Here is a 27,121-nt window from a genome sequence, read left to right as displayed (position 1 = left end):
CCAGAAAAGATGAAACAATTAACTTTCAAAGATAAACATTAAAAGAATGAAATGGGACTGGATAGAGCACTTGACTACCATGTCTGAGGCCCTGGGTTACAGTACCAGGAAAAAAATAATTAGTTTTCTTTCCCTTTAATAGATTGTCTAGTTCAGCAGTTCTCAGCTGTGGCTCCACAGTGGAATAACCCCTGTGTTTACAATGCTCAGATCTTGGGTCCCATGGAGCTTTTGATTTAATTGGTCTGGGTTATACAATGGGCATCCAGAATTTTAAAGCCCCCTGGTGATCCTATTGTGCAGCCAAGGTTGAGAAACACTGCTCTAGTTCAGTATATAATCAAGTACATGTCAATATAAAAATATGTGCAGATGTTCTGAGCTCCAACTTTTTTAAAGTATTTTTTTTAGTTTTCAATGGGCTTTTATTTATTTATTTACTTATTTATTTATTTATTTATATGTGAAGCTGAGAATCGAACCCAGTGCCTCAACACAGGCTAGGAAAGTGCTCTAAACCACTGAGCCACAACCCCAGTCCCAGAGCTCCAATTTTTAATAATAGCATCAATCTCAAATTTTATAATCAAAGAGGTTGGAAAAAAAAATCAACATGGATAAATCTCAAAAAAATATGTCAAGCCAAATAAGCCAGACATAAATGGCATGATTTTATTTACATAAAGTTAAAAAAAGAGAACAGGGCGGAGGGGTGGTTTCAGGGAATCGACTGAGAAGCACGAGAGGGAAATTCCTGAGATGGAAAAGTTCTACATTTTTGATCAGTGTATACGGAAATATACATTTATTAAAATTCATCAAAATGGACAACTGAGATCTGTATATATGATTTCGCCATATGTAAATTACACTTCGGCAAAAAGAACGAATAAGCCTAATTTAACTTAAATGTGGATACCTATGACCAGGTCCGGGAGGCTGCGATAATTACTTCGGATGACACCCAAGTCTTACTAGAGTAAAAGGCACTACACAACCCAGATCATAAACAGTGAGAAGGGAGAGCAGACAGCAGAGAGGGCCAGAACCTAAGAAATGTGTACAAAACTGGTAGTCGAAGACGGGTTCCTGAGATTGCGGCGCCTGAGTGTCACAAGAAAATAAGCCCCTACGCCATTTTCCGGTACTCCTAAGTGTGACCGTGTATCGGCACCGGAAGGATCCGGAGGGAAACGTCTCCACCACCTTAAAGGAACCGCAGGTAACTTGGTTCCCGCGCGGATGTCGGAGCTGTAAAGCGCCCGGCTGTCGGCGATTGCGGCTCACAGGGAGGAGGACTCCGGGGCTCGTCTTCTAGCCGCTGCCGCCATGATTCCAGTGTCGCTGGTGGTGGTGGTGGTGGGCGGTTGGACTGCCGTCTACCTGACCGACTTGGTGCTGAAGGTGAGGGCCTCGGGCCTAAGACCCAAGCCGGTGGTGATCAGGGCCGGAACGCAAGGTTCTGTGTCGCCCGAGGCCTTTTCTCTTCCCCTACCAAGAGCCTTCGGGCTAGAAGCTGCACCGCCGGTGCCCACGTGCGGTCTTTTGCGTGGCGCATCGGCCCGGTGGAGTACGGCTGGCTGCGGGAGGGGTGTGGCGGCCGGTTTGGCGGCCCGCGCGACTGCCGCTGCCGCATTGCGGGCGACGGTCATCGCTGCCTTTGGAGCTTGCCCGGAAGGCGACAATGGTGGGCTGGGGAGGCGGGGCGGGCCTTGCTGGACCCCACAGCTGCAGTGTACCACGGAGGAAAATAAAACGTCCGTTTAGGAAAGGCGTTGTTTTCCCTCATTGTTTTAAGCTTACGACCCTCTAGAGACTATGATATATGAATGTATTTAAATCAGTCTGATTGAAATCACTGGTTTCAAATTCAGAGGTGCATACAATCATCAGGGGTTCCGGTTAAGATGCAGATTCTGATTCAACAGGTCTGGTAAGAGTCCTGAGATTATGCATTTCTAATCAGTTCCCAAGTGCTACCGATGCTGCTGGTCCCCAGATCACTATTGAAAGTAGCACACTCAAGTATCAAGGATTTAGATAACCAGTTTTCTATTATTCAAATTGTGATTTGCACCCTGCACCTTCTTCACACTAGCCATGCACCCTCTGGGTGCGCAGTCCATTTTTGAGTTATTTGGGAATGGTAGCAAAAAATTAGCAATAGTTGTCTGACCACATGCTTCAAGAACCTTTTTGAATTGAATGTTAGGGGGTGAGGGTAACCAGATGTGAAATAAGATTATATACATTCTGAAGGGTTTAATAAAAATTCCAGTTATGAACAGGAAAATCTTTATGTTATGAATACTGTTTTAAATAGAACGTTGTAGTATTTCGTGTCTTAAATATAACAAAATGAAATGATGCTTTTTCTTCATTTTTAAACTTGACAAATGCAAGAGATTATGTATGTAGTTCTTAGGAGAGCTGGGTGCTGCCACTTCCTAACCATTTTGACTGGGCAAATTACCACTTGTGCCACATTTTCTCATCTTTAAATAGGAATAATAATAGGAAGGATTGCCTGAGATTATAGGGGGAATACATTTGTGCATCCACATAAAGGCTTGCTACTCAACCTGAGGTTTAAGGACCCCATCTCAAAAAATAAAAGGACTAAGGATGTAGCTCAGTGGTAAAGGTGCCCTGGGGTTCAATCCCCAGTCCTACCCAAAAAAAAAAAAAAAAACAAAACTAGATTCAAACCTGTACAGTCTTTCATCAAGTGTGTGAGGTGATCAGGATGTCTCTTGAATTTTAGTGACAGCCCTCAGCTCCCTAAGAGCATAAACCCCCAATCAAAAGACATAATGTTTCATTCAGAGTGTCTGCCTGGTGAATGGAGAGACCTTAACTTTAGGAGCCTGGACCTTCAGCTTCTCTATTTCTAGCTTGGTCTGCTGTTCCACTCTTAGTTTTTCTAGCATTTTTGTAGTAGACATTTGCAGGAGGGGTATGTTGCTCTCCTTTTAAAGTCCTGGAAAACTAGGAGGTTTAAAAAGCTACCCAAAGACTGAGATCAGAGAACCTTAGATATGGATATTCAGACTCAGGTCACTTTTTAATGACTGTGATAGCGCTGAAATAACGTTCTAGGACAAATAAGTCTCACATAGGTGAGCATCAATTATAATTACTTACAGTCCTTACTGTAACTGTCAGATGTATAATGTAGCCTTATGGTATCTGTAAGTCAAGTACTTCAAACTCTCCCAAAGATAAGGCTTATTGTAACTGTGTGTAAGAACCTATCCCCACAACCCCCAGAGAATTTAAGAGATATTACTGAGACCAAGATGGCTTTAGGTAGGCTTTGTACTTTTACATGTTGAAAGTTGGCCTAACTTAGGGCTTTTTCAGAAGATAGAAAGCACAGATTCCAGCTGGGCATGGTGGCACGTATTTCTAATCCCAGTTACTTGGGAGGCTAAGGCAAGAGGATCACAAATTTGAGGCCAGCATGGGCCTATCTCAAAATACAAATTAAAAAAGGGTTGGAGATCTACCTCAGTGATAAAGGACCTCTGGGTTCAATCCCCAGTACAGCAAAAAGAAAATTAAAAATAAGGAAAGCATTGATTCTGACTAACCTGTCCCTTGTGTTAAAATGGTTGGGGGTCTCTTAAAATTGTAACACAAGGCCTCTCCTTTCTATGATAACAAGGAAACCTGTGCTGTCCAATATGGTAATGACCACATGTGACTATTGAGCTTTTGACATGGAGCTAGTCTGAATAGAGATGTACTCTAAGTGTAAAATTGACACGAGATTTCAAAGAATTAACGTCAAAACAAGTATCTCAATAGTGTATTATACTGATTACATACTGAAATGATATCTCAGATATTTCAATCTCCTTTTGATTACTCCTTAAAACTTGACTGCTAGACGATTTAAAATTATATATGTGGCCTACATTAGTGGCTCACATTATATTTCTGTTGGACAATACCATTCTAAACAGAGGTCAGCAAACTTCTTCTGTAAAGGATTTTAGGCTTTGTGGGCCACATAGGGTCTCTGTCACACATTCTTGTTTGTTGTGGTTTTTATAATCCCTTACAAGTGCAAAAACTATTCTTAGTTCATAGGCTATACTAAAACAGGCTGTAAGCCATATTTGGTTTGTGGGCCATAGTTTGCCAGACCCTAACTACAGCAGCTCAGACCTTTAATTCTCTGAAGAATAAACAGAAAGCTTTAAAAGACATTTCAGCAGTTCAGCATCATGTTTTCTTATAGAAAATATCTTTTTTTTTCTTTTTATATGTTATAAATTGTTTTTCAAAATTAAGTACTGTGAAACTGGGGGCCGGGGTTGTGGTTTTGGTAGAGTGCTTGCCTGGCATGTGTGAGGCACTGGGTTCAATTCTCAGCACCACATATAAATAAATAAAAATAAAGGCGCAACAACAACTAAAAAAAATTTTTTTGTGGGTGGTGCTGGGGACTTGAACCCAGGGCCTTGTGCTTGTGAGGCAAGCACTCTACCAACTGAGCTATATCCCTAGCTCAAAAAAAATGTTTTTAAATTAAGTGATGTGAAACTTTTTCTTTCTCTTATAGTCATCTGTATATTTTAAACATTCTTATGAAGACTGGCTGGAAAACAATGGATTGAGCATCTCCCCTTTTCACATAAGATGGCAAACTGCAGTTTTCAATCGTGCCTTTTATAGTTGGGGACGGCGGAAAGCAAGGATGCTTTACCAGTGGTACTCTTCATCTTCTCTTTTTGGTTTAAATTAGTCATGTTCATGAGCAATAGCTTGTTAAATTAGTCATTTCCATCATTTTTTGATCCAAGTTTTTAAATATTGGCAGTAGAAAAATTTTCTTGTTTTTTATAACTTTATAGGATTGTGTTGTCATGCTTTTACATACATTAAAGATCATGTTTGTACAACTGTAATGCACAAATAAAAATGGGAGAAATATTGTGTTTTATGGTTTGGGGTTTACAATGACCTCTGGGATACCCCAGATCCTGACAGGTTTTGTAGTTGAGAAAATGTGGGGTTAGAGGGTGGTCTGGATTCCTTTTTGCTAAAAAATAGAGTTCCAAATAGATCAGAGCTAAATGTAAACAATTAAATCATCAAAGAGTTTACAGAAAATGCAACAGCTAATCAAAGTATATAGTAAAATGAAGGAAATAATAAAGAGCAGAAATCAGTGAAATAGAAAGTATACAGTAAAGAAAATTGACAAAGCCAAATTTTGATTCTTTTTTTAAATATGTTTATGTATTTTTATGTGGTGCTGAGGATCAAACCCAGTGCCTTACATATGTGAGGCAAGTGCACTACCACTGAGCCCCAGCCCCAGCCCCAAAGTTTAGTTCTTTGAAATGATTAACAAAATAGATAAACTCCTATCATGAGTAATCAAGAAAAAAGAAAATGAATTAAAAATTAGAATAGATGAATGAAAAAAGAAACTGTGGTATATATACACAATGGAATATTACTCATCCTTAAAGGAGAATAAAATTATGGCATTTGCAGGTAGATGGATGGAGTTGGAGAATATCATGCTAAGCGAAATAAGCCAATCCCAAAAAAATGAAAGGCCAAATGTTTTCTCTGATATGTGGATGCTGATCTATAATGGGAGGGGCAAGGGAAGAATGGAGGAACTTTCGATTGGCAGAGGGGAGTAAGGGGAGGAGAGGGGGCATGGGAGTGGGAAAGATGGTGGAATGAGATTGACATTATTACCCTGTATGGTATAACTCTACATCATGAGCAACCAGAAAAATGAAAAGTCGTGTTCCATTCATGTACAATGAATTGAAATGCATTCTGCGGTCACGTATAACTAATTAGAACAAATTAAAAAAGAAAAAAAAATCAGAATTAAAAAGGGGATGCAACTACAGATTCTATAGACAAAAAAGAGACTATTATGAACAAGTCTATAATTATGAATTTGACAGTTTAGATGAAATGAACAAGTTCCTTGAAAAACGCAACTTATCAAAAAGTTAGAAAATGAGCTGGGCTTGGTGGCACACACCTATAATCCCAGCAACTTGGGAGGCTGAGGCAGGAGGATCTCAAGTTCTAGGCCAGGCTTAGCAATTTAGCAAGGCCCTAAGCAACTTAGCTACTCAATTGGACCTGTCTCTAAAATTAAAAAAAAAAAAGGTCTGGGAATGTGGCTCAGTGGTTAAACGCCCCTGGGTTCAATTCCCAGTACCAAAAAACTAATAATAATAATAATAAATAAATAAATAAATAAAAACTTTGGGATACCACTCAGTGATTAAGTGTCCTTGGGTTCAATCCCTGGTACCAAAAAAAAAAAAAAGTCAGAAAATGGAACAGATTATTCTCAACTATAGCATAGTAACTTCTAATTATTAAAAAAAGTAGAAGAAAACCAACTACTAAATCCTACCATATTAATATTTAGACTAATTCATCACAAAGTAAAGCTAAAATACAATGCAGACAATAAATAGGTGAAAAACAATTGTCTATAATGTCAAGAGCTGTCCTATGTTCCAACAAGATCAAAATAGAGCTATGTAAATGAGCAAATACATGAGAGGAACCCAATTATTTTTTCCAATTGGGATCAGTACTCAGCTTCTTTTGGTACCAGAAAATTGTAAATTATGATAACTGCTTAAAGTAACTAGTGCCAGTGCTTCAGTAAAGTATTTGAAGTTTAGTAGGAAAAAAAGGCAGAGTTGTTGAACATATTTAGCTATTATTTTAAAGTTGTGAAGTGTGGCTGGACAGTGAATTTGTTAGTCCACAGATTGTGAAGAGTTGTATATTTACATGATTTTTTTCCTCTTGACAGGTTCAATTTTGGAATGGTCTTTGGTGTAATTGCCATGTTTAGCTCCTTTTTTCTTCTTGGAAAAACACTGATGCAGACTTTGGCACAGATGATGGCTGACTCTCCTTCCTATTCTTCCTCTTCCTCTTCCTCCTCTTCTTCCTCTTCCTCCTCTTCCTCTTCTTCCTCCTCTTCCTCCTCTTCCTCTGCTCTTCACAATGAACAGGTGTTACAAGTTGTGGTATGTACCTTCTTTTTGTTTTAAATAACTGTTGAAATGTAGATACAAGGTTTCTTTCTGGCCAGTATGCCTACTATCCATAATATAAACATGAAAATAAAAGCCTCAAAATTTTTCTAATTACCAGTTCAAATAAAAAATACTAATCAGAACAAATAAAAAATAATGAAAAAATATTAATTAGTAATTAGAAGGAATTGTAATATTTGGTGATAGTAGTTATAGTCATAGCAGTAAACAAATGGAACATTGTCAAAACTGTCAGCAATTATAAAGATATTCAGCTTAATTCATGTTGTCATCTTAAGGTGTTAAATGATTATTGCTTTCAAGGAATAAGCATGCTGGCTTAAGATTTCTATAACGTATAAGTAAATTGCATTAATCTTACATCAAGTGTTTCCCTTTACTTTTGATGGCTTTCAGAGTATAACCAATAATATATTTTTAATTAAAAGTATAGCCAGATGTGGTGGCACATGCCTGTAGTTCCGGAGGCTGAGGCAGGAGGATCAAGGGTTCAAAGCCAGCTTCAGCAACTTAGGGAAGTGCTAAGCAACTCATTGAGACCCTGTCTCTAAATAAAATACAAAAAAGGACTGGGAATGTGACTCAGTGGTTAAGTGCCCTGAGTTCAATCCCTGGTACAAAAATTTTTAAAAATATATAATTCCAGGGTTGTTGGGAGTTGCTCAGTGGTAAGCTGCTTGCTGGCATTTGTGAGGCCCTAGGTTCAATCTCAGTACCACCACACACAAAAAAAAAAAAAAAAAAACCAGAGGTATAAGACCTTTTTGAACCATCACTGTGATTTCTTGATATAAAGAATAATGTGCTCAATTGTGCTCCTTTGACTGTAACCTATTTATAATTCTCACATTAAAGCACATGTGTATACCTATACCTTACTATTTCCCATTTCCATAGTGGATAGGAGGACTTGAGATTGGTTCACTTTAAAAAAATTTTTTTTTTTTTAGCAGTACTAGGGATTGAACAACCCAGGTCCTCAGGCATGCTAGGCAAGCACCAGAGGCAAGTACTGTGCCACTGTGCTACATCCCCAGCCCTCACTGATTCACTTTTATTTCACATTTTTACATTTATAGTTCCTATTCCATGAAGCATGGATGTTAAGTTTTTAACCATGTTTTGTTAATGGGATAGGCTGTTTAAGGGTCAATAACAGTTTTATTTGCAGACTGGGTTTTGAACCCAGAGATGATCTACCACTGAGCCACATCTGTAGTCTTTTGTGTTATTTTTTCATTTGAGATGGGGTCTGGCTAAGTTGCCTAGGCTGGCCTCAATCTTGTGATCCTCCTGCCTCAGCCTCCTAGAAGTAGCTGGGATTACAGTTATGCCCACCATGACCGCTCCCTTTTTCTGTTTGTTTGTTTGTTTGTTTTTTAACCTTTTGTGATCTCTGCTAGGCTCAGTAATTATGGGAAGATTTAGAAGTCATTTATGGAGAACAATAAGATTATTGCTGGGCCCTATTTATGTGGGGGACAGAGACCCAATCCTGGCATTCATGGACCTTTTAGAAGGAGAGCTTCTATGATTGTACTTCAGTTAAACATCTTACAAGGTGCCATGGGAACAGTACAGGAATGCAAGTTGAGTCTGGCACTGGGAAGAGAATAAAATTCTCTTTTTATTCTCTAAATAAAAATAATGAGGAGAGTTCACATTGCCTGGGAAAGAAAGATAGAAATTGAGCATCCCAGTAATGGAACAATATTACATAGAAGGGAATAATCATAGTAATAATAAGACCTAGTTAACATTCAGTGCTTTCTGTGCCTTCTTTATTTTATTCTTATAACTGTCCAGAAGTAAGTATTGGTGTTCTCCCTGACTTACAGATGAAAAAAGTCAAGGCACAGAGATAGTGACTCTATCTGTGGTCACAGCTGGTAAATAGTAGATCATCATCACTGACCTTAGAGCCAACACACATTATTCTGTATTCCTCTGGAGGGAAAAATGAGTCAAGGAAGTATAAATAATATTGACCTCTATCTATGAATTATAAGGTGGAAGAATGGGTAGGAGTGTCAGCAAGAGAACAGGACAGTGCAGGAGATAAGATGGGAAATATAGGTAGGGTCTAGGTTAGGAAGAACCATTCTAGGAAGTTTCAGTTTTACCTATACATAATAGATATGTGCAAAATGGAGCAAAGTTGGCTAGACCAATGACGGGGAGACCATTTAAGAAGGTTATTAGAAGTGATAAATATCTAAACTAAATTAGTGGTAAAGGAAAAGGAAGATATGGATTCAAGTGATCCTTTTTTTTCCCCTGGTGCTGGGGATCGAACCCAGGGCCCTGTGCTTGTAAGGCAAGTACTTTACCAACTGAGCTATATCCCCAGCCTCTCAAGTGATCTTTTGGAATAGTTTTCAGACTTAGTGTCTGATTGAATGTGAGGCTGGAGGGAGAAGGAAGAGTTCCTGATGACTCTCAGGTTACCTGACTGGTTATTATTCCCCAAAAAGAGGAAAGAATGAAAAGAAACTGATTTGGAGAAAACATAATCATTGACAGATATATGTACTTGCTAGATTTAGAATGGCAAAATGTTGTGTGGAGAAGAAATTATTTCTTTCTGCTTTTCAGTTTATTCTAGTGTTGACAAAAATACTCATTCTATTTGACAAACTGTGCTTTGGAACCATTAAATTAGTAGGCAGCTCAGGAGGCTGAGGCAGGAGGATAATAAGTTCAAAGCCAGTCTAAGAAACTTAGTAAAATCCTATTTCAAAATTTAAAAATAAAAGACTGGGGATATAGTTCAGTGGTAATATGTCCCTGGATTCAATCCCTAGTACCCATCCCCCACATACACACAAAGAAGTCAGCAACCCTGTAGCCTATTTATATGTAAATGTTATATCTGTTGGGCACGTTGGTGGTACACGCCCATGGCAGGATTGCAAGTTCAAAGCCAGCTTCCACAGTATAGTGAGACCCTAAGCAACTTAGTGAGACCATGTCTCAAAAGTTTTAAAAAGGGGTAGGGATGTGTCTCAGTGGTTAAGTGCCCCTAGATTTATTCCATGGTACCCCCACAACCCCCCCAAAAAGGATATTTTGTCTCCTGAGTTTGATATAAACCATGGTAGCTTAAAGAACATACTTTCTATTTACTCTAAAATTCCCTACAGCCTTGTTCAATACTAATTCCCCAAACCCTGGCACTCTTGTGTTACTGAGAGTATTCTGGATTCAGTATTCTGGTACATCTAATACCCTGTGTGATCACAGCAAACAGATGGGCCATTTTGTTTGGTTGCCAGCAAATAAGACCTACCATCTGTTGATATAGTCACACACTAAAATTCTTATCTCACTTATTACATTCTGAAGACAATAAAGAAAAGGAATGATTATTCTATTGGATCAGGCTTTCTGGTTTATTTGAATGAAAGGTAAGGCAACTGGGATATTTCGTGAGATAGAGGATATTTATGAGAGTTAAGTACATAAATTTAGAGAAGGGTCAGAGAAAACTAAGCTAGAGAACTAAACAGACCTCTAACAACATGAGACTGGAGCAAGTATGTAAGAAAAGGGATAGTGATAATTGTGAAAAAAGTTGCTCAGTAGGGTCTAAGAGAACTTCAGATAATGAGATACTATGCATAGATTAAGAAGGATGATGAGATGAATTTCATAGCCAGAGAAAGGAGACATGGAATCATTGGAATTGGTGGGAAGTGATCGAAGTAGCATTCTGTGAATCTCTTCTTCAGTTAGTAAAGGAGGCTTAAAAAGTCAAAAGTCCTCTAGAACTGTGGAGGAGCATTTGTCGAGCATGCACAAAGCCCTAGGTTCAATCCCCAGTACAAAAAAAATCCTAAAAAGTGAAACTTCTGCTGAATAAATTCTGAATGAGTTGGAATTAAAACTTTAAATCATAAAATACTTTGAAAGAAAAAAACATCAGGTTTTTTATTTTGTGTTATATGAACACAAAATGAAGGCATAAAACTGAGATCAAAAGTATGAATTTTTATATAATAGTAGCACCCTTTTTTTTTTTTTTTTTTTGCGCGGTGCTGGGGTTCGAACCCAGGACCTTATGCTTGCAAGGCAAGCACTTTACCAAATGCACTATCTCCCCAGCCCCACCTTTTTATTTTTAAAACTGTTATTTTTGTAGAGCAGTTTAAGTTTCCTGGCAAAATTGAGATGAAAATACTGAGGTTTGCCATATACCTCCAAACCCCTACACATGCATAGTCTTTCCCATAATCAAGAGTCTTCACCAGAGGATATTTGTCACAAGTTTAAGTTAGCCTGAGCGACTTAGCTGACCCTCCCTCAAAATGAAAATGAGAAAGGACTGTGATGACCATTTGACTCAGCTACCCCACTCCTTGGTTTCTACCCAGAGGACTTAAAATGAGCATATTACAGTGATGCAGCCACATCAATGTTTATAGCAGCTCAACTCAAAATAGCTAAACTATGGAACCAACCTAGGTGCCTTTCAACAAATGAATGGATAAAGAAAATGTGGTATGTATATACAATGGAATATTACTCAGCCCTAAAGAAAATGAAATTATGGCATTTGCTGGTAAATGGATAGAGCTGGAGAATATCATGCTAAGTGAAATATGCCAATCCCAAAGAACCCAAGGCTGAATGTTTTTTCTGATATGCAGATGCTAACTCACAATAGGGGGATGATTAGAACAGAGTTCCTTTAGATACAGGTAGAGAGAAGTGAAGGGAGGGGAGGGGAATGGGAGTAGGAAGGATAGTAGAATGAATCAGACATTATTATCCTATGTACATATCTAACTATACAACGGGTGGGATTCTACAGCATGTATAACCAGAAAAGTGAGAAATTATACTCCATTTGTATATGGTGTATCAAAGAGCATAACTAATGAGAACAAATTTTTTTAAAAAGGACTGCAATGTAGCTCAATGGTAGAGCACCCCTGGATTCAATCCTCAGTATCAAAAAAAAAAAAAAAAAAAAAAAAAAAAAAAAAAGTTAACTCTTGGTTTTGTAGGAAATGATGAATCTTGATAGAATTGACTACCTAAAATTTATTTGTAAACTAAAAGCAAAATAAGTTTACAAGACAAACTAGGGAATACATTTGTAATGTATTACAAAGGACTGATATTTGAAGTAATCTTAAATATTAGTGAGGAAAAGATAAATATTTATTTATTTTGGTGCTGTGGGTTGAACCCAGGGATTCAGATATATTAGACAAGCAGTCTGCCACTGAGCTACATCCTCCTCCCCAAATACTTTAGGAGGAAAAAAAGGTCATAGTAGGTGACTTACAAATGACAAAAATATGGAAAAAGAAGGAGGGAAGTTCAGTTTTACTAATTAACAAAAAAATGCAGGTCACATTGCAGAGTTGAAAAAATGAGGTTGCTCAAGCTTGTAGAAGGGTCTGCTTTTGGAGAACAACTTGATAGCATGTACCAAAGTTGTTATGGCTTGGATATGCGATGTCCCTCCCAAACTACTATGTTAATGCAGGAATATTCAGAGGTAAAATGAATGGATTGAGAGCAGTAACCTAATCAGTTCATCCTAGTTTCGGTAGACTGAATGATAACTGTAGGCAGATAAGGAATGACTGAAGGAGGTGGGTCACTGGGTGTGCCTTGGAAAGGTATATCTTCCCTATAGCCCCTTCCCCTTGCCCTTTCTGCTTCCCGGTTGCCTTGAGCCAAGCAGCTTTCCTTTGTTACACCCTTCCTCCATGATGTTCTGTCTCATTGTAGCCCAGAGCAATGAAGTCCGCTCACCATGGATGAAAATCTGAAACTGTAGGCCAAAATAAACATTTCCTCCTCTAAATTGTTCTTGTCAAGTATTTTGGTCATAGAGACAAAAATCTAACACAAAAATACTTTAAAGTTTGAGAGTAATTGTTACTCTTCCTGTGAGGAATAATGTTAAGTAGTGGACAAAGATTAGCACATTTAATCCTCAAAATACCCTTTTATGCAAATTTGGTTATTTCCATTTTAATGATATGAGGAAATTGAAATGCTGAGGAATAATATGCCAACTTCCTCAAGGTCATTTAGGTACTTATTGATAGAGTCAGTACCTTGAACCCAGGCAATATACCTCCAAAGCTGGTGCCCTTAACAATTATGTTCATCTAAGAATTCATCCCCCCAAAATGTTTGAGCATTTATATCTTAATATCTTTATCACATTATTTAGAAGAGCAGAAACTTTTTAAATGCACAGCAGTCCATTTCATAGACCGTAATGTGGTTATTAAAACCCATGTTGAGCCTGGTGTGGTGGTGCACACCTGTAATCCCCACAGCTCAGGAGGCTAAGGCAGGAAGATGGCAAATTCGAAGGCAGTCTCAGCACCTTGGTGAGGCTTTAAGTAACTTAGCAAGGCCCTGTCTCAAAATAAAATATTTTTTAAAAGAAAGAGCTGGGGATGTGACTCAGTGGATAAACAACCCTGTGTTCAATCCCTGGTACCAATAAAAAGCAGGGGTGGTGGGGCTTGAAGGACTTAGGAAAACATTGAGAATTTTGTTTTGTTTTGTTTTTATTTGGGCAACCTGATTGTGGATTTGAAATTTTCTTTTAAGTTTTCCATCTTTAAACACTCAATTAATATAAAATAATAATAATGAATAAAAGATGGTATTTCCTCCAGAAAGATAACTTTTGGGTCCCAACTAGACAGTGAGAAATAGGTGCTCTTTATGGAAATTACAGAATCTCCTTAAAAGATAGTGGAACTTGGGAGTGATCATTTACCTTAGTAGAAGACTGTGGACTAGGTGAAAGAATGTTATACTATCCATCTCTTACAATAGCAAACCTTTATATATGCATCAATATTTACATGCACAACATTTTAGGAGCACATGATTTACAAGACAACTCCTGCTCCCTGAGTCCATAATGTAGCTATGTTCCAGGTGTTTTAATTTCTGCATTTAATTTCAATTTATATATATATAAAGATATATATATATATATATATGATAGTTACTGCTGTTATCTTGTCTATGAACAGGTTCCTGGAATAAATTTACCTGTCAACCAGCTGACCTATTTCTTTGCTGCAGTTCTCATTAGTGGTGTCGTACATGAAATTGGACATGGGATAGCAGCTATTAGGTAATGATACTTATATTTTTTCTTTTCCACTACATGCAAAGAAGCTTTTCATTTAAGAGGGTTTGTTACTAAAAATCTGTTGTATTTCTACTATTTGTCTTTCTCTGGATATTGCCCAGTGCATATCCCTCATGTATTACTTTGAGGTCGCTCCTCTTTTATAGAGAAGATTAATATATTGATGAATGTGCTGAATTAATCTTGTGCATATCTATAATTTTGGTCTTTCTGTCTTTTGCTGGCATGGCTGTGGCCTCATGATGCTTCAAGGTTTTTCATCCCATCTTGAAAGCTAATCTTTCTATTTGTCATTGGGTTAGAATGATAACCATTGCAGTCAGTCTTTACATACACTTTGGTACTTTCTTTCTTTTTTTAGTTGTTGGTGGACCTTTATTTTATTTATTTGTTTATTCACGTGGTGCTGAGAATTGAATCCAGTGCCTCACACATGCTAGGCAAGTGCTCTACCACTGAGCTACAGCCATAGCCCCCACCTTGGTACTTTCTTTGGCTTATTAGCTGAAATAATTTCCTGCATCTGGTCATGTCTAGTACTGGTTAGAGCAAAGAAACTAAAAATGCTGGGTTTAATAAATATCATAGCCTATCATAGTCTTCTACCCAAGTGGAAGATAAGAAGAGAATGAGACCTAGGACTTGCTTTGAGAATCATGTCTTGGTGGTCTTTCATACCCAACTATATCATTTCTAATTATACCTGAGTAATTAAAAGCCTACTAAATTATAAAATCATGATGGAGCCAGGCAAGGTGGCACACACTTGTAAACCCAGCAGCTCTGGAAGTTAAGGCAGGAGGATCACAATTTCAAAGCCACCTTAGCAACTTAGTGAGACCCTGTCTCTAAATAAAAAAATTAAAAGCCTGGGAATATGGCTTAGTGGTTAAGTGCCCCTGAGTTTAATCCCTGGTACCAAAAACAACAAAAATCACAGTGGGAAGAGGGTGCATTACAACTTCCCTGTCACTCTGCCGATAATTACTGCCATAACCAGAAGCATGCTGACAGGAACATGTTTTATTCTTTCAGTATACAGATGAGAGAAAAGGCAAACCACTGTTCTAGAGGAGAGGATTTGATTGCTTCTTATTATTTTCCAGTTGCTATTCACTGGCAACAAATCCTCATCTTGACAGAACATGCTGTTGCACAGGTGTGCATGGCAGTGACTTAATGGGACAATTAACTTTTATTTTAACTCTCACCTTTGCTTCCATGTTTTCAGTTTTGCAAACTTTTAGGGCTTACATATAGAGGTACTGTTATTAACAGCTTAATAGTATAACTTGGGTAATTAATTTTTTAATAAAAATCCCAATTGCCAACAGAAGTAAATTGTTTTAGTTATCTTATTTATTTAGTATTAAGTGACAGCACAGTATATTAGGGTGGAGCTTTTTTGTTTGTTTTAGAGTAGCCATTTGGTCTCATGAGACTATTAAATATGGTGTTTACTTTAGAAAATGAAGTGATAAAAATAGTTCTCTTAAGGATAATCTGAGCATTTTACCTTTTCAAAAATACTTAACATTACCTCAATAGGAATATGCTTAGATAAATCTCTACCACTATTTGTAATAGCTGAGACAATTAGAAGTATTTGATAATTTACTTGAATTATATATTCATCTGTATCCTCTGAAAATAGTTCTTAGGAAGCCATAAAAATGTTTATCATTTAATTTCTCATAGCATTAACCATTTATTTGTATGTATGACTAATTTCAATTATTATTCAGCATATTGAAGTGGTTAGTCTTTTTCAGAATGCTATATATCCTACAATTTTTAATTTCATAGATAACCAAATATGTACTATACTATTCTAAAATCATGATTGTATATTGTATCAATATAGTTTTTTAACTGTCCAGGGAGACTTGGTTTTTAAGCCAAAATTTGAAATTGAGTGAGTTTTTAAATTACATAAATTATTAATTTGACTACTCCAATAGTATTAGTAAATTCCTTTTTCTCTTGTGATTTCTTAGGGAACAAGTTCGATTTAATGGCTTTGGGATTTTTCTCTTCATAATTTATCCTGGAGCATTTGTGGATCTGTTCACCACCCATCTGCAACTTATATCACCAGTCCAGCAGCTAAGGATATTTTGTGCAGGTAACAAACTTCTTTTTTTTTTTAACATTCATCTGTGGTTTTGGTTTTAGTTTTCTGTGCTTAGTGGTTTTATGGAAAGCACTGACATCAAAAATTATATCTGGTTAATAAATTCAGATAATAAGGCTTCCTTAAAAGTAATATAATAAAATAATTTATAATAGTTTCTTTAAAACCCACTGAAATAACACAAATGATTAAATTTTTAAAAATAAAACACAGAAAAGAACTTCATTTTTACTCATGCAAAAAATGATCAAGGGTGGGGGATATATAGCTCAGTTGTAGAGCACTTACCTAGCATGTACTATGATCCCCAACACTACAAAATAAAAGAAAAACAGAGTTTGCAAATTATGAATAATGTTACCTCAGCTGAAATATAGGGCAGTTTGCTCAAATCAAAAGAGAACTTGAAGAATCAACCAGGAGATAAAAGGAATTCAGAAATGGAGAAAAGATGGCATTCAAGGATGGGCAGGATGGGTGATATGATATCTAGCATTGTCAGAGTTGAGAGAAACAGAATCACTTGGAGATATATAGCTACATAGGAAGAAATTCTGGGATACACAGATCCATCTGAGTTAAATTGGTATAAGACAAATCCATCACAATTCTGCACCTCTTTAAAAGGAATAACTAAGTCTAAGCAAGAGTGAAATTAGAATTCTTGAACGGACTGTGAATATACAGCAACTATCAAAAAAACCTGAAGGTGAGTAAAGTAAAAATAGGAAGTCAAAGTACTAATTTCCTCAGCCTCACCCTAGTGGAAAGAGTCTGCCTTAGGTTGATAAATCAGAAATAAAGGGTTCACTGTTTCACTTAAATGTAAACACTGCAAAATCTAAAGACACACATAAAACTTACAATAGTGAAAGCATGAAACAGGTCAGAAAATGATTTTATTAAAAGAAAATAAGGTAACAATCTTTAAAAAAGATAACATTTATCTGGACAGTATATAAATGAAATAAATTTTCCTATTAAAAGATAGTGACAGGCTGGGGCTATTGCTCAGTGGTGGAGTTACCTACCTAACATGCAAGGCCCTGGATTTAATCCCCAACACTACAAAGGAAGAAAAAGCAAAGAAAGAAAGAAAAATTCTTTTAGTTTGGATTTAAGCATATCCCAAATTTATGATATATAAAAAAAGTCCATCTAAAAATTATTCAAAAATATATAAAGTAGGGCAGGGGATATAGTTCAGTTCATGGAGCACTTATTTAGCCTGCTTGAGGCCCTGGATTTGATACTCAGCACCACACACACACACACACACACAAAACAGTTGAGACTAAAAGGATGGGCAGGACATACCCTGCAAATATGAATAGTAATAAAACTAAAAGCATTAAGTTAAACATAGAGGTCATTTAATAAGGAAATAGGGTGCAGTGGCACATTCGCATGTAATCCCAGCTACTCCAGAGGCTCAGACAGGAAGTTCACAAATTCGAGGTCAGTCTCAGCAACTTAGTGAGACCCTGTCTCAAAATAAAAAGTAAAAGTGGTTGGGGATGTAGCTCAGCGGTAGAATGCCCCTGGGTTCACTATCTAGTACCAAAAAAAAAGGGAGGGGCAGGGAAAGGAAGGGAGGAAGGAAAGAAAAGAAAAAATGAAATGGAGGACTGGGACTGTAGCTAAACAATAGAACACTTGCCTATAGCACATATGAAGTCCTGGGTTTGATCCCTAGTACCATAAAGAAAGAAAAATGGGCCTGGAATTGTAGCTCAGTGGTACAGAATGAGTGAAGTACTAGAATGAGTGAAGTACTGGGTTCAATTTCAGCACCACATAAAAATAAATAAACGAAATAAAAGTATTGTGTCCATTTGCAGCTAAAATTATATAAAAAGGAAAGAAAGATGCCCTTAGTTTGGATTAAACACATATCCCAAAATTGTGATATATAAAAGAAAGCCATCTAGCTGAGTGTGGTTGTCCATGTCTGTAACCCCATAGATTCAGGAGGCTGAGTCAGGATATTCATAAATTCAGCCTCAGCGATTTAGCTAGACCCTGCCTCAAAATAAAAAAATAAAAAGGGCTGGCAATGTAGCTCAGTGGTAAAGTATCCTTGGGTTCAATCCCCAGTACCAAAAGAAAAAGGAAAAGAAAGAGGGGGAGAAAGTCCACCTAAAATATTCCTCAGAAAGATTGGAAGTATAGCTGGGGATATAGCTCAGTTTATAGAGTACTTGCTTAGCATTCATGAGGCCTCAGCTGGGTTTAATCGTTAGCACTGCCAAAAAAAAAAAAAAAAAAAGTGAATGTAAAGTGACAAGCAGAACATGCCATGAGCAGCAATAAAAGTTAGGCATAGGGATCATTTAGTAATAATAAAGAATATAAGCTAACATGAAAACATAATAGTGGCATTGAGAGTGTAGTATTGGCCTAGTGTGCAGAAGCCCAGGGTCCAATACCCAGCACAAGGGGGAAAAAAAAAGAGAAAAAGAAAACAATAGTTATGAATCTTGCTGTATGAAGTAACAAACCATCAAAACTTAGAACAAAAAAAATTGAAAAGGCACAAGGTGAAACAAATGTAATAAAGATATTCATCTTTCAACACAGAATGACAAGTATAAGACAATGTATGGTAGCTCAAATTAGTAAGATAAAAATAGGTAAATCAAATTCTATACCATAAACACAGAAGACAGTTTCCTTTCAAGTGCCCATGAAATTTACCAAAAATGACCCTTGATTAGTTCACAAAGAAGTCCTCAGTAAAGTCCCAAAAGTAATAGTAGGAATTTAAGTAAAACTACCTGAGATTTGAATTTTGTTTTAATCATATATTAGATCAACTTAAAACCAGAACTGCAGTACAAAAATGATGATAAGGGCTGTGGATATAGCTAAGTTGGTTGAGTGCTTGCCTCGCAAGAACAAGGCCCAGGGTTCAAATCGCCAGTACCGCCAAAAAAAAAAAAAAAAAAAAAAAAAAAAAAAAAATTAAAAATGATAAATCATTTTTACTGGAATAAGTTGTGAAGTTTTGCTAAAAGGAAAATTCACTGCCTTAGGTAATTATTATGCAATTAAAAATGGAAATGAATCAGTTAAGTATTCAACTTTAGTATGAAGAGCTGGAGTGTAGCTCAGTGGTAGACCACTTGCCTAGCGTGGGTAAAGCCCTGAGTTCAGTCCCTAGTACCAAAAAAAATGAAGAGTAGGAAAAGAGCAATGAAATAGTTTTTAAAATGAAGAAGTAATAAGAATATAGGCAGAAAATAATAGAAAAAATAAAATTAGAACTGTTAAATCCAAAGAGTTATTTGAAGGAAAAAAAAATAAATGATGTGTGGAAGCATCTATAGATAGAATTAGTTGGTGTGGGAAATGACAGCTGATATAGAGAAAATTAAAACAAAGTTGATGAAGAATGCCTCTGTAAAATTTACAAGTAGAATTCTTTCAATATATATATTTTTAATATATCAGGGATTGAACCCAGGGTTGCTTAACCTCCCCAGCTCTTCTTTATATTTGATTTAGAGACAGGGTCTCACTAATTTGCTTAGGTCCATGCTAAGTTGCTAAGGCTGGCTTTGAACTCCCAATCCTCCTGCCTCAGCCTCCAGAGCCCCTGGGATTACAGGCATGTGCCACTCTCCTGGTTCTTTCAAATCTTGAATGTACAGATTTCTTTTCTTTTCTTTTTTTTTTTTTTTTCCTTTTTTGTACCAGGCATTGAACTCAGAGGCACTTAACCACTGAACCATATCCCCAGCCCTTTTTATTTTTTTTATTTTGAGACAGAGTCTCACTAAGTTGCTGAGGCTGGACTTGAACTTGTGATTCTCCTGCCTTGATTTCCAAGTTGCCAGGATAACAGGCTTGTGCCACTGCCCCCAGCAAATCTAAGCTTTTTTGTTAAAAGACAGTATGCCAATGATACATCTTTCATGGTAACCACGGAAAATCTACAGACATAAAGTCTATCTCAAGAATGCAAGGATGGTTCAGTATTAGGAAATCTATTGGAATGCTGTAACTATTTTTCACCCTTAAGGAAAAAACTTTCCTCAACTCAGAAGATATTAAGACAGTGTTTAACAAAATTCAAAATCTGTTAATAGTTTTGAAAAAAAAATGAAAGTATGAATAACTATATTTCCTAATGGCTTAACATTTAGAAGCATTTCTATTAAAGACAAGGAATTCCACTATCAACTATTGCTAATACTATTAAATGTTGATCTGTAAACGTGCAATTAGAGGAAATAAATAACTTCAAGTATTAAAAGTGAGTGGGATTCTTTTTTTCCCAGATGCTATTATAAGCCTGGTTGGGGGGGGGGGTTACAAAATCAACCGAAATGAAATGCAGAAAAATTCAATAAGGACCCTGGCTGCAAAATTAATATTCAATCAACAGTAGGCGGCAGAGTAGCCGGAAGTCCAATATGAACACGTGAGCACGAGCACGTGGGTATAGACGTGGGCACGCACTTGTTTGGCGGCCGGAAATGCATGCGTGTCCTGCCCAGGCGCATGCGCCTGATGTTCCCAGAAGAACCTGCGTCTTCTGACTCAACCGCCTGTGCTTTACCTTAGAGCCTGCGCTTTCCTCAAGCACGCGCCTTTTCCAAGCTCGTGCCTTCTGCAGTTCGTGCTTTTCTACCTTAGCCTGCGTTCTCTGCCGCTTCCTGGTCACGTACCAGTTGCGGAGTAGCTGAGACCACTGCAAAGCCTGCCATGTCCTCAGACAACGTTATCTACATTACCACAGAAAATTTGGAGATGCCTGTAGATGTTGTAGAACTGCACCAGGTTAATGTGGAAACGGTTCCTGTGGAGACTATGGCCATGCAAACCATCGAAGTGTATGAGGATATCAGCGGCAACTGGGTCCATGGTGGCCACCACCACCCGCCGCTAATTGCGCTTCAGCCTGTGGTCACTACCAGCGCCATTCACGGAGACCACGACCAGGAAATGATCATGGTGCAGACCCAAGAGGAGGTGGTGGGTTACTACAATGCAGACAACCTGCCAGCCAACAATGAGCTCGAGGGCCAGATGGTTGTTCCAGTCAGCAGTGAAGACGTGGGCTTCCAGCAGACCCTGCCATCTCTCTCGGCCTCTACAACGTCCTCAGCCTGCGATCACAGTAGCGGGAAGTACAGCAGCCGCAGTGGCAAGTGCAGCAGCGAGAACGCCAGCAGTGAGGCCAAGGAGGGAAACTGCAGCCCCGACCCAGGTCACAAGAAGTGGGAGCAGAAGCAGGTGCAGATTAAAACCCTGGAGGGAGAGTTCTCCGTCACCATGTGGTCCTCAAATGACAAAGGAAAGCAGGAGATCGAGGTTGAAGGACAGACTGAAAACTCACCTCCTGATTATTCTGAGTACATGACAGGGAAGAAACTTCCTCCTGAAGGAATACCAGGCATCGACCTCTCAGATCCCAAGCAGCTGGCAGAATTTACCAGAATGAAGCCAAAAAAACCCAAAGAAGATGGCCCAAGAAATATCGCTTGCCCTCATAAAGGCTGCGCGAAGATGTTCAGGGATAACTCTGCAATGAGAAAACATCTGCACACCCACGGTCCCCGAGTCCACGTATGTGCAGAATGTGGCAAAGCTTTTGTCGAGAGCTCCAAGTTGAAGCGCCATCAGTTGGTTCACACTGGAGAGAAGCCCTTTCAGTGCACCTTTGAAGGCTGCGGGAAACGGTTTTCCCTGGATTTCAACTTGCGCACCCATGTGCGAATCCACACTGGAGACAGGCCCTACGTGTGCCCTTTCGATGGCTGTAATAAGAAGTTCGCTCAGTCAACCAACCTCAAGTCGCATATCTTAACGCACGCCAAGAACAAGACCAGCCAGTGAAAAAAAGATCCTTCCCAAACTTGGAAGTATCTTCCACTGGTATGGTTGAGAATATGCCTCTCCTTTGTTGTTTGTGGGGAAAAAGGTTTTTTCCAGGAAAAAGGAAATCATAACCTGAATTTCTAAAGTCATGTTTTGATAGAGTAGTGAGAGTTAAAAGTTTCCTGAAAAAGCAAAATTTTATGTAGCATAATATTGCTAAGATGCACTGCCTTGTTCTGTAATATTGCTAAGATACATTGCCTTGTTCTGTAATGATATTTTTGTGAAGTTTTTTCCCTACAGGACAGTGATGAGTCTTACATCAAAGGACAGTTTGTACAAGCTGAGTTAAAAATGAGACTTTTGTCTTAAAAGTATGAAGTTCACTTATTGCTTACAATTTATTTAAATTTTTTATTTTCCAGCCGTTCATGTTTATACTTTTAGAAATACATTTGGTAATGCTGTTTATGGTTTTATGGAGGTGGATAAGTTTGAGTGCTGAAGGTTTTCTTTAAAAGAATGACATTTATATGCATACATATTTTCCTGCTGAAGAAAAGTACCTACGTTTTATTTGGTGTCTTAATTTTGGTTGTATTCTTTGATGTTAATACATTTTGCATAACTGTCTTTTAAGCTGCATTGAATTGTGTAGTATTGAACATTAAATGATTTGGTAGCATTAGTCAGTTCGAACCTATTTTGGTCATTTTATTTTCCCCAAAATATTACCAGATGTTATTATCCAGTGTAATTTCTTTGCTTGTTCACTTAGAGTAGTGCTCAGATGGAGATTATATTGTTTGCTTATTGACTTTCGACACACGTTATATACATCCTGTGTAACAGAAAAAAAAAAAAAAACAAAAATAAAATAGCTGTTCAAAAGAAGGAAAAAAGCTTGCCTGTATAAATACAGTGGCTAAGAAATGTAGGAAAAGTGACGGGTGCTACTGGCATCTGATGGGTATAGGGAAAGAGTACTGCTAAACGTCTTGTAGTGTACAGGACAACCCCCCATGACATAGAATTATCCGGCAGAAATGCCAGCAGTACCATGGTTAAGAAATTTTCTCTAGACAAAGTCAAAGTTGTAACACTCTTTCAGATGTGTGCTTATAAACAGATCATTAATGGACGAGAGGTTTAGACAAAAGAAATTTGTTCCACCACTCCCATTGCCACTTAGCCATTCAGAATCTGGAGGGGTGAACTGGTACCAGCTGCATGCCTGGCAAAATATAGGAGACCACCAGTAGAGTAAAGGAATCTATGCAGCTGTAGGTCCTCACCTCCATTCCCTGTGTTCATGCCCTGTTTCTTTGAGTAGCACTATCACCGTGGGGGTGGGGGCAGGGAGGAAGGGGGATGAGGGGATAGAGGCAAGGCAGGGCTTGAAGGAGTCCTCCTGGGAGAAGGGAGCCACAGAGGGGGAGGGGTGGAAGGGGATAGGGAGGTCACGGTGGGGGGACGGAGGGTGGGGCGAGGGAGCCTGGAGCCACGTGGGCGAAGTGAAGTCCTGAGAGTGGGAGGTGGCTGGAGCCGTGGTTGGAGGTGGAGCCGCGGGGGAGGGTGCGCACCTTTCCCACCCCCTCGGTATTCCGAATTGGTTTCCCTAGAGTGCATCACAGAATTTAGAGGGGTGTTTTGGTTTTTAATTTTGTTAATGAAGCTATGAAAGCGGTACAAGAAAAAACGTGAGTATCTTTTGTAATTTTAAAGAGGAAAAGACTACAAAGGAACTAATTGACCATACCAAAACTTAAAATGCCTATATATGCAAAACTACAAACCAAGCCAGAGAAACTCAGAGGAGAAAATTATAACACCTGTTACAAATGACTAAATTCCTCTGTATATTTTATAAATAATAATGTATGCAAATAGGTTTTTAAAGGAGACCACTTAGAAAGTGACCAAGGATGTACACAGGCAATGGATAGAAATACACAACTCTCTGAAGAACCACAAATAGACTTGTAGAATGTGTAGGTTCTCATAAGAAACAGAAATCAAACCAGGTGTGGTGGCGTGGGCATGTAATCCCAGTGGCTTGGGATCCTGAGGCAGGAGGATCGTAAATTCAAAGCCAGCCTCAGCAATTTAGGGAAGCCATGAGTAACTTAGCAAGGCCCTGTCTCAAAAAATAAAAAAAAATGTATGGGGAATATGACTCACTGCTTAAGTGCCCTTGGGTTCAAACCCCAGTACCTGCAAAATGAAATAGAAATCAAGACAGATTTCGCTTTTCAACCAGCAGGTTATCAAAGACTAAACTTGATAGCATCCACTCTATTCGGAGGGAAGGGAAACATGTCAAATATGGGAACATAAATTAATGTAAATTTATTGACAGTTAATTTTATTGCACATACTTTTTTGATCCAATAATTCCATTTCTAGATTTCCATCTCCTTGTAGATGCATGCTTAATTAGATGCATAACAATAAAACAAAGCTGTTTTTTGCAGCATTGTATGAAAAGGTTAAAACAATCTAAGTGATCATTAGTAGGAAATCCTATAATAAATTAATATGTTTACAAAAAGGATTATACCAGATAAAAGAAATGGGATAGTGTACACCTGTAATCCCAGTGGCTTGGGAGGCTGAGGCAGGAGGATCAAGCGTTCAAAACCAGCCTCAGCAATGGTGAGGTGCTAAGCAACTCATTGAGACCCTGTCTCTAAATAAAATACAAAAAAGTGCTGGGAATGTGGCTCAGGGGTTGAATTCAATGCCAGAAAGAAAGAAAGTAAAAGAGAGAGAGAGAGAAAAGAAAGAAAGAAGTCATAACTTCAAATATGGGAAATGGTCTAAGATAAGTCATATTAAATAATTTAATGCCATTGGTAGGGTTTTTTTGTTTTTGTTGCTGGGAATCAAACCCAGGGCCTAGCACACACCAGACAGCTACTGTACCACTGAGCCAAATCTCCAGCCCACCACTGGTGTTTTTAAGAGATGTGTCCATATGTAATAGAAAATATCATTTGCCCCATAAATTCTAGAGCAGATTTACTCTGGATATTTCTAGAATTTAACAACTTAGAATACTTTTTTAAACAATTTTGCAGGCAGCTACGGTGGCACATACCTGTAATCCCAGCGGCTCGGGAGCCGAGGCAGGAGGATCATGAGTTCAAAGCCAGCCTCAGCAACTGAGTGAGGTGATAAGCAACTCAGTGAGACCCTGTCTTTAAATAAAATACAAAAGAGGGCTGGGAATGTGGCTCAGTGGTCAAGTGCCCCTGAGTTCAATCCCTGGTACCAAAAACTAAAAAACAAAAAAACAGTTTTGCCATGTGAACGTGGTAAATGGAACATATGTTTACTAGGTATATGACTGCTTTAATAACTAAACAGTGGCCTAAATTATCATAAAACATTCAAAATATAAGCAGTTCAGCATTGATATGATAATTCTGTGATTTGGCAGACTTTGGGGCTCTTCCTGTCTTGTTAGCTCTTCTATTCCCAGCATTCAGCTTCTTTGTCACAGACTCGAGTCCAGCTCCATCATAATACATTCTAGCCAGTAGGGCAGAGTTGTTCCCATTACTTCCACTCATGCTAATAATGCTCCTAACCCTAGTTCTAATAATGCCCCTAACCTGTCACATGAGAAAAACTGGAATGGAAAAAGGGAAGACTGGATATAGGAGGAGAGTATGCTAGTGAATGTTTAACTCCTGGCTCTGGAAGGTAGGCTGTGAAGCACTGATAGTAGCATTTGCTGGTTTCTATGGTGTAAATACTCCCACAATGACCAATTTCAAGTTACTAACCCATAGTTCCTGAAGAAGGAATTGGGAAGAAGTGTACACATTTGACCTTGGCAAGCTGGTAGTAACAGTTCTACCACACCATTGACTTCATGTTACCATCTCTGCCACAGGATAAGATATAAGTCCTAAGAGAAAAAAATGAGTTTAAAAAACTATAAATCAGAAGGTTGAAGTGTAGCTCCGTGGTAGAGCACTTGCCTAGCATGCACAAGGCCCTGGATTCCATCCCCAACACTGCAAAAAGAATATGTTAGAATCTGAGGGTATAGCTCAGTAATAGATCTTGTGCTTGGCTTGTGTGAGGCTCTGGGTTTGATTCCTAGCACCAAAAAAAAATAAAAAATAAAAAATAAATAAACAAAGAAAAAAGGAAGGAATAAAAATAAAAAAGCCTAACATGCAAAAAATAAAATAAATAAAAAAGCCAAAAATCTGTATCTAGTTTATTTTTTTAGGTTTAAATTCCATTCACTTTCTTTTTTTTTTAATTGTTCTTTTTAGATATACATGACAATAGAGTATATTTTGACATATTACATATACTTGGAGTGTAAATTCCCAATCTTGTTGTACCTGATGTGGAGTTACATTGGTTGTGTATTCATAATGAACATGGGAAGTTATGTCCAATTCATTGTACTGTCTTTCTTATTCCCATCCTCCTTCCCTTCCCTTCATTCCCCTTTGTCTAATCCAGTAAACTTCTATTCTTCCCTCCCCCGCCCTTATTGTGTGTTAGCATCTGCATATCAGAGAACATTCGGCCTTTGGTTTTTTGGGGATTGGCTTATTTTACTTAGCATGATATTCTCCAGTTCCATCCATTTACTGACAAATGCCATAATTTCATTCTTCTTTATGGCTGAGTAATATTCCATTGTGTATATATAACACATTTTCTTTATCCATTCATCTGTCGAATGGCACCTAGGTTGGTTTCATAGCTTAGCTATTGTGAATTCAGGAGCTGCTATAAACATGATGTGGCTGCATCAATGTTGTATACTGATTTTAAGCCCTTTGCAGAAGCCTGTATCTTAAAACACCTTTTATTGTGCTTGTATGCATGTTTCCAGATACACAAAATGCATCATAACCTATAACTAAATACCACATTCATTCTTCAATAATTGGAACAATGCAAATTTTTAAAATTTATTGT

The 27,121-nt window shown here is 38.0% G+C and overlaps 2 protein-coding genes across 3 annotated transcripts in view; both read left to right on the top strand.

Annotated features, from left to right (window-relative positions):
- Positions 1–481: 481 nt before the first annotated feature.
- The window catches only part of MBTPS2 (membrane bound transcription factor peptidase, site 2), a 43,687-nt gene continuing 17,047 nt past the window's right edge, over positions 482–27,121 (top strand). Inside the window, exons 1-5 of the mRNA XM_079122923.1 lie at positions 482–1,404; positions 4,571–4,719; positions 6,818–7,037; positions 14,087–14,190; positions 16,206–16,333. Coding sequence (XP_078979049.1) covers positions 1,330–1,404; positions 4,571–4,719; positions 6,818–7,037; positions 14,087–14,190; positions 16,206–16,333 — 676 coding nt within the window. The 5' untranslated portion in view covers positions 482–1,329. The remainder of the gene's footprint in view (positions 1,405–4,570; positions 4,720–6,817; positions 7,038–14,086; positions 14,191–16,205; positions 16,334–27,121) is intronic.
- YY2 (YY2 transcription factor) lies at positions 17,942–23,481 on the top strand. Of its 2 annotated transcripts, XM_079122936.1 has the most exons (2): positions 17,942–20,768; positions 21,087–23,481. In XM_079122936.1, exon 2 carries the CDS (start codon positions 21,098–21,100, stop codon positions 22,184–22,186), a length of 1,089 nt encoding a protein of 362 aa, XP_078979062.1. In that variant the 5' UTR covers positions 17,942–20,768; positions 21,087–21,097; the 3' UTR covers positions 22,187–23,481. The 2 variants fall into 2 exon arrangements, with proteins under 2 accessions (XP_078979062.1, XP_078979061.1); XM_079122935.1 differs by lacking the exon at positions 17,942–20,768 and having other exon boundaries at positions 20,919–23,481.

The sequence above is a fragment of the Sciurus vulgaris genome (genome assembly GCF_902686455.1).
Source record: "Sciurus vulgaris genome assembly, chromosome: X".
Taxonomy (NCBI): Eukaryota; Metazoa; Chordata; class Mammalia; order Rodentia; family Sciuridae; genus Sciurus; species Sciurus vulgaris.
The sequence above is the reverse complement of the archived record's forward strand: the minus strand, read 5'-3'. Positions and strand labels throughout refer to the sequence as shown.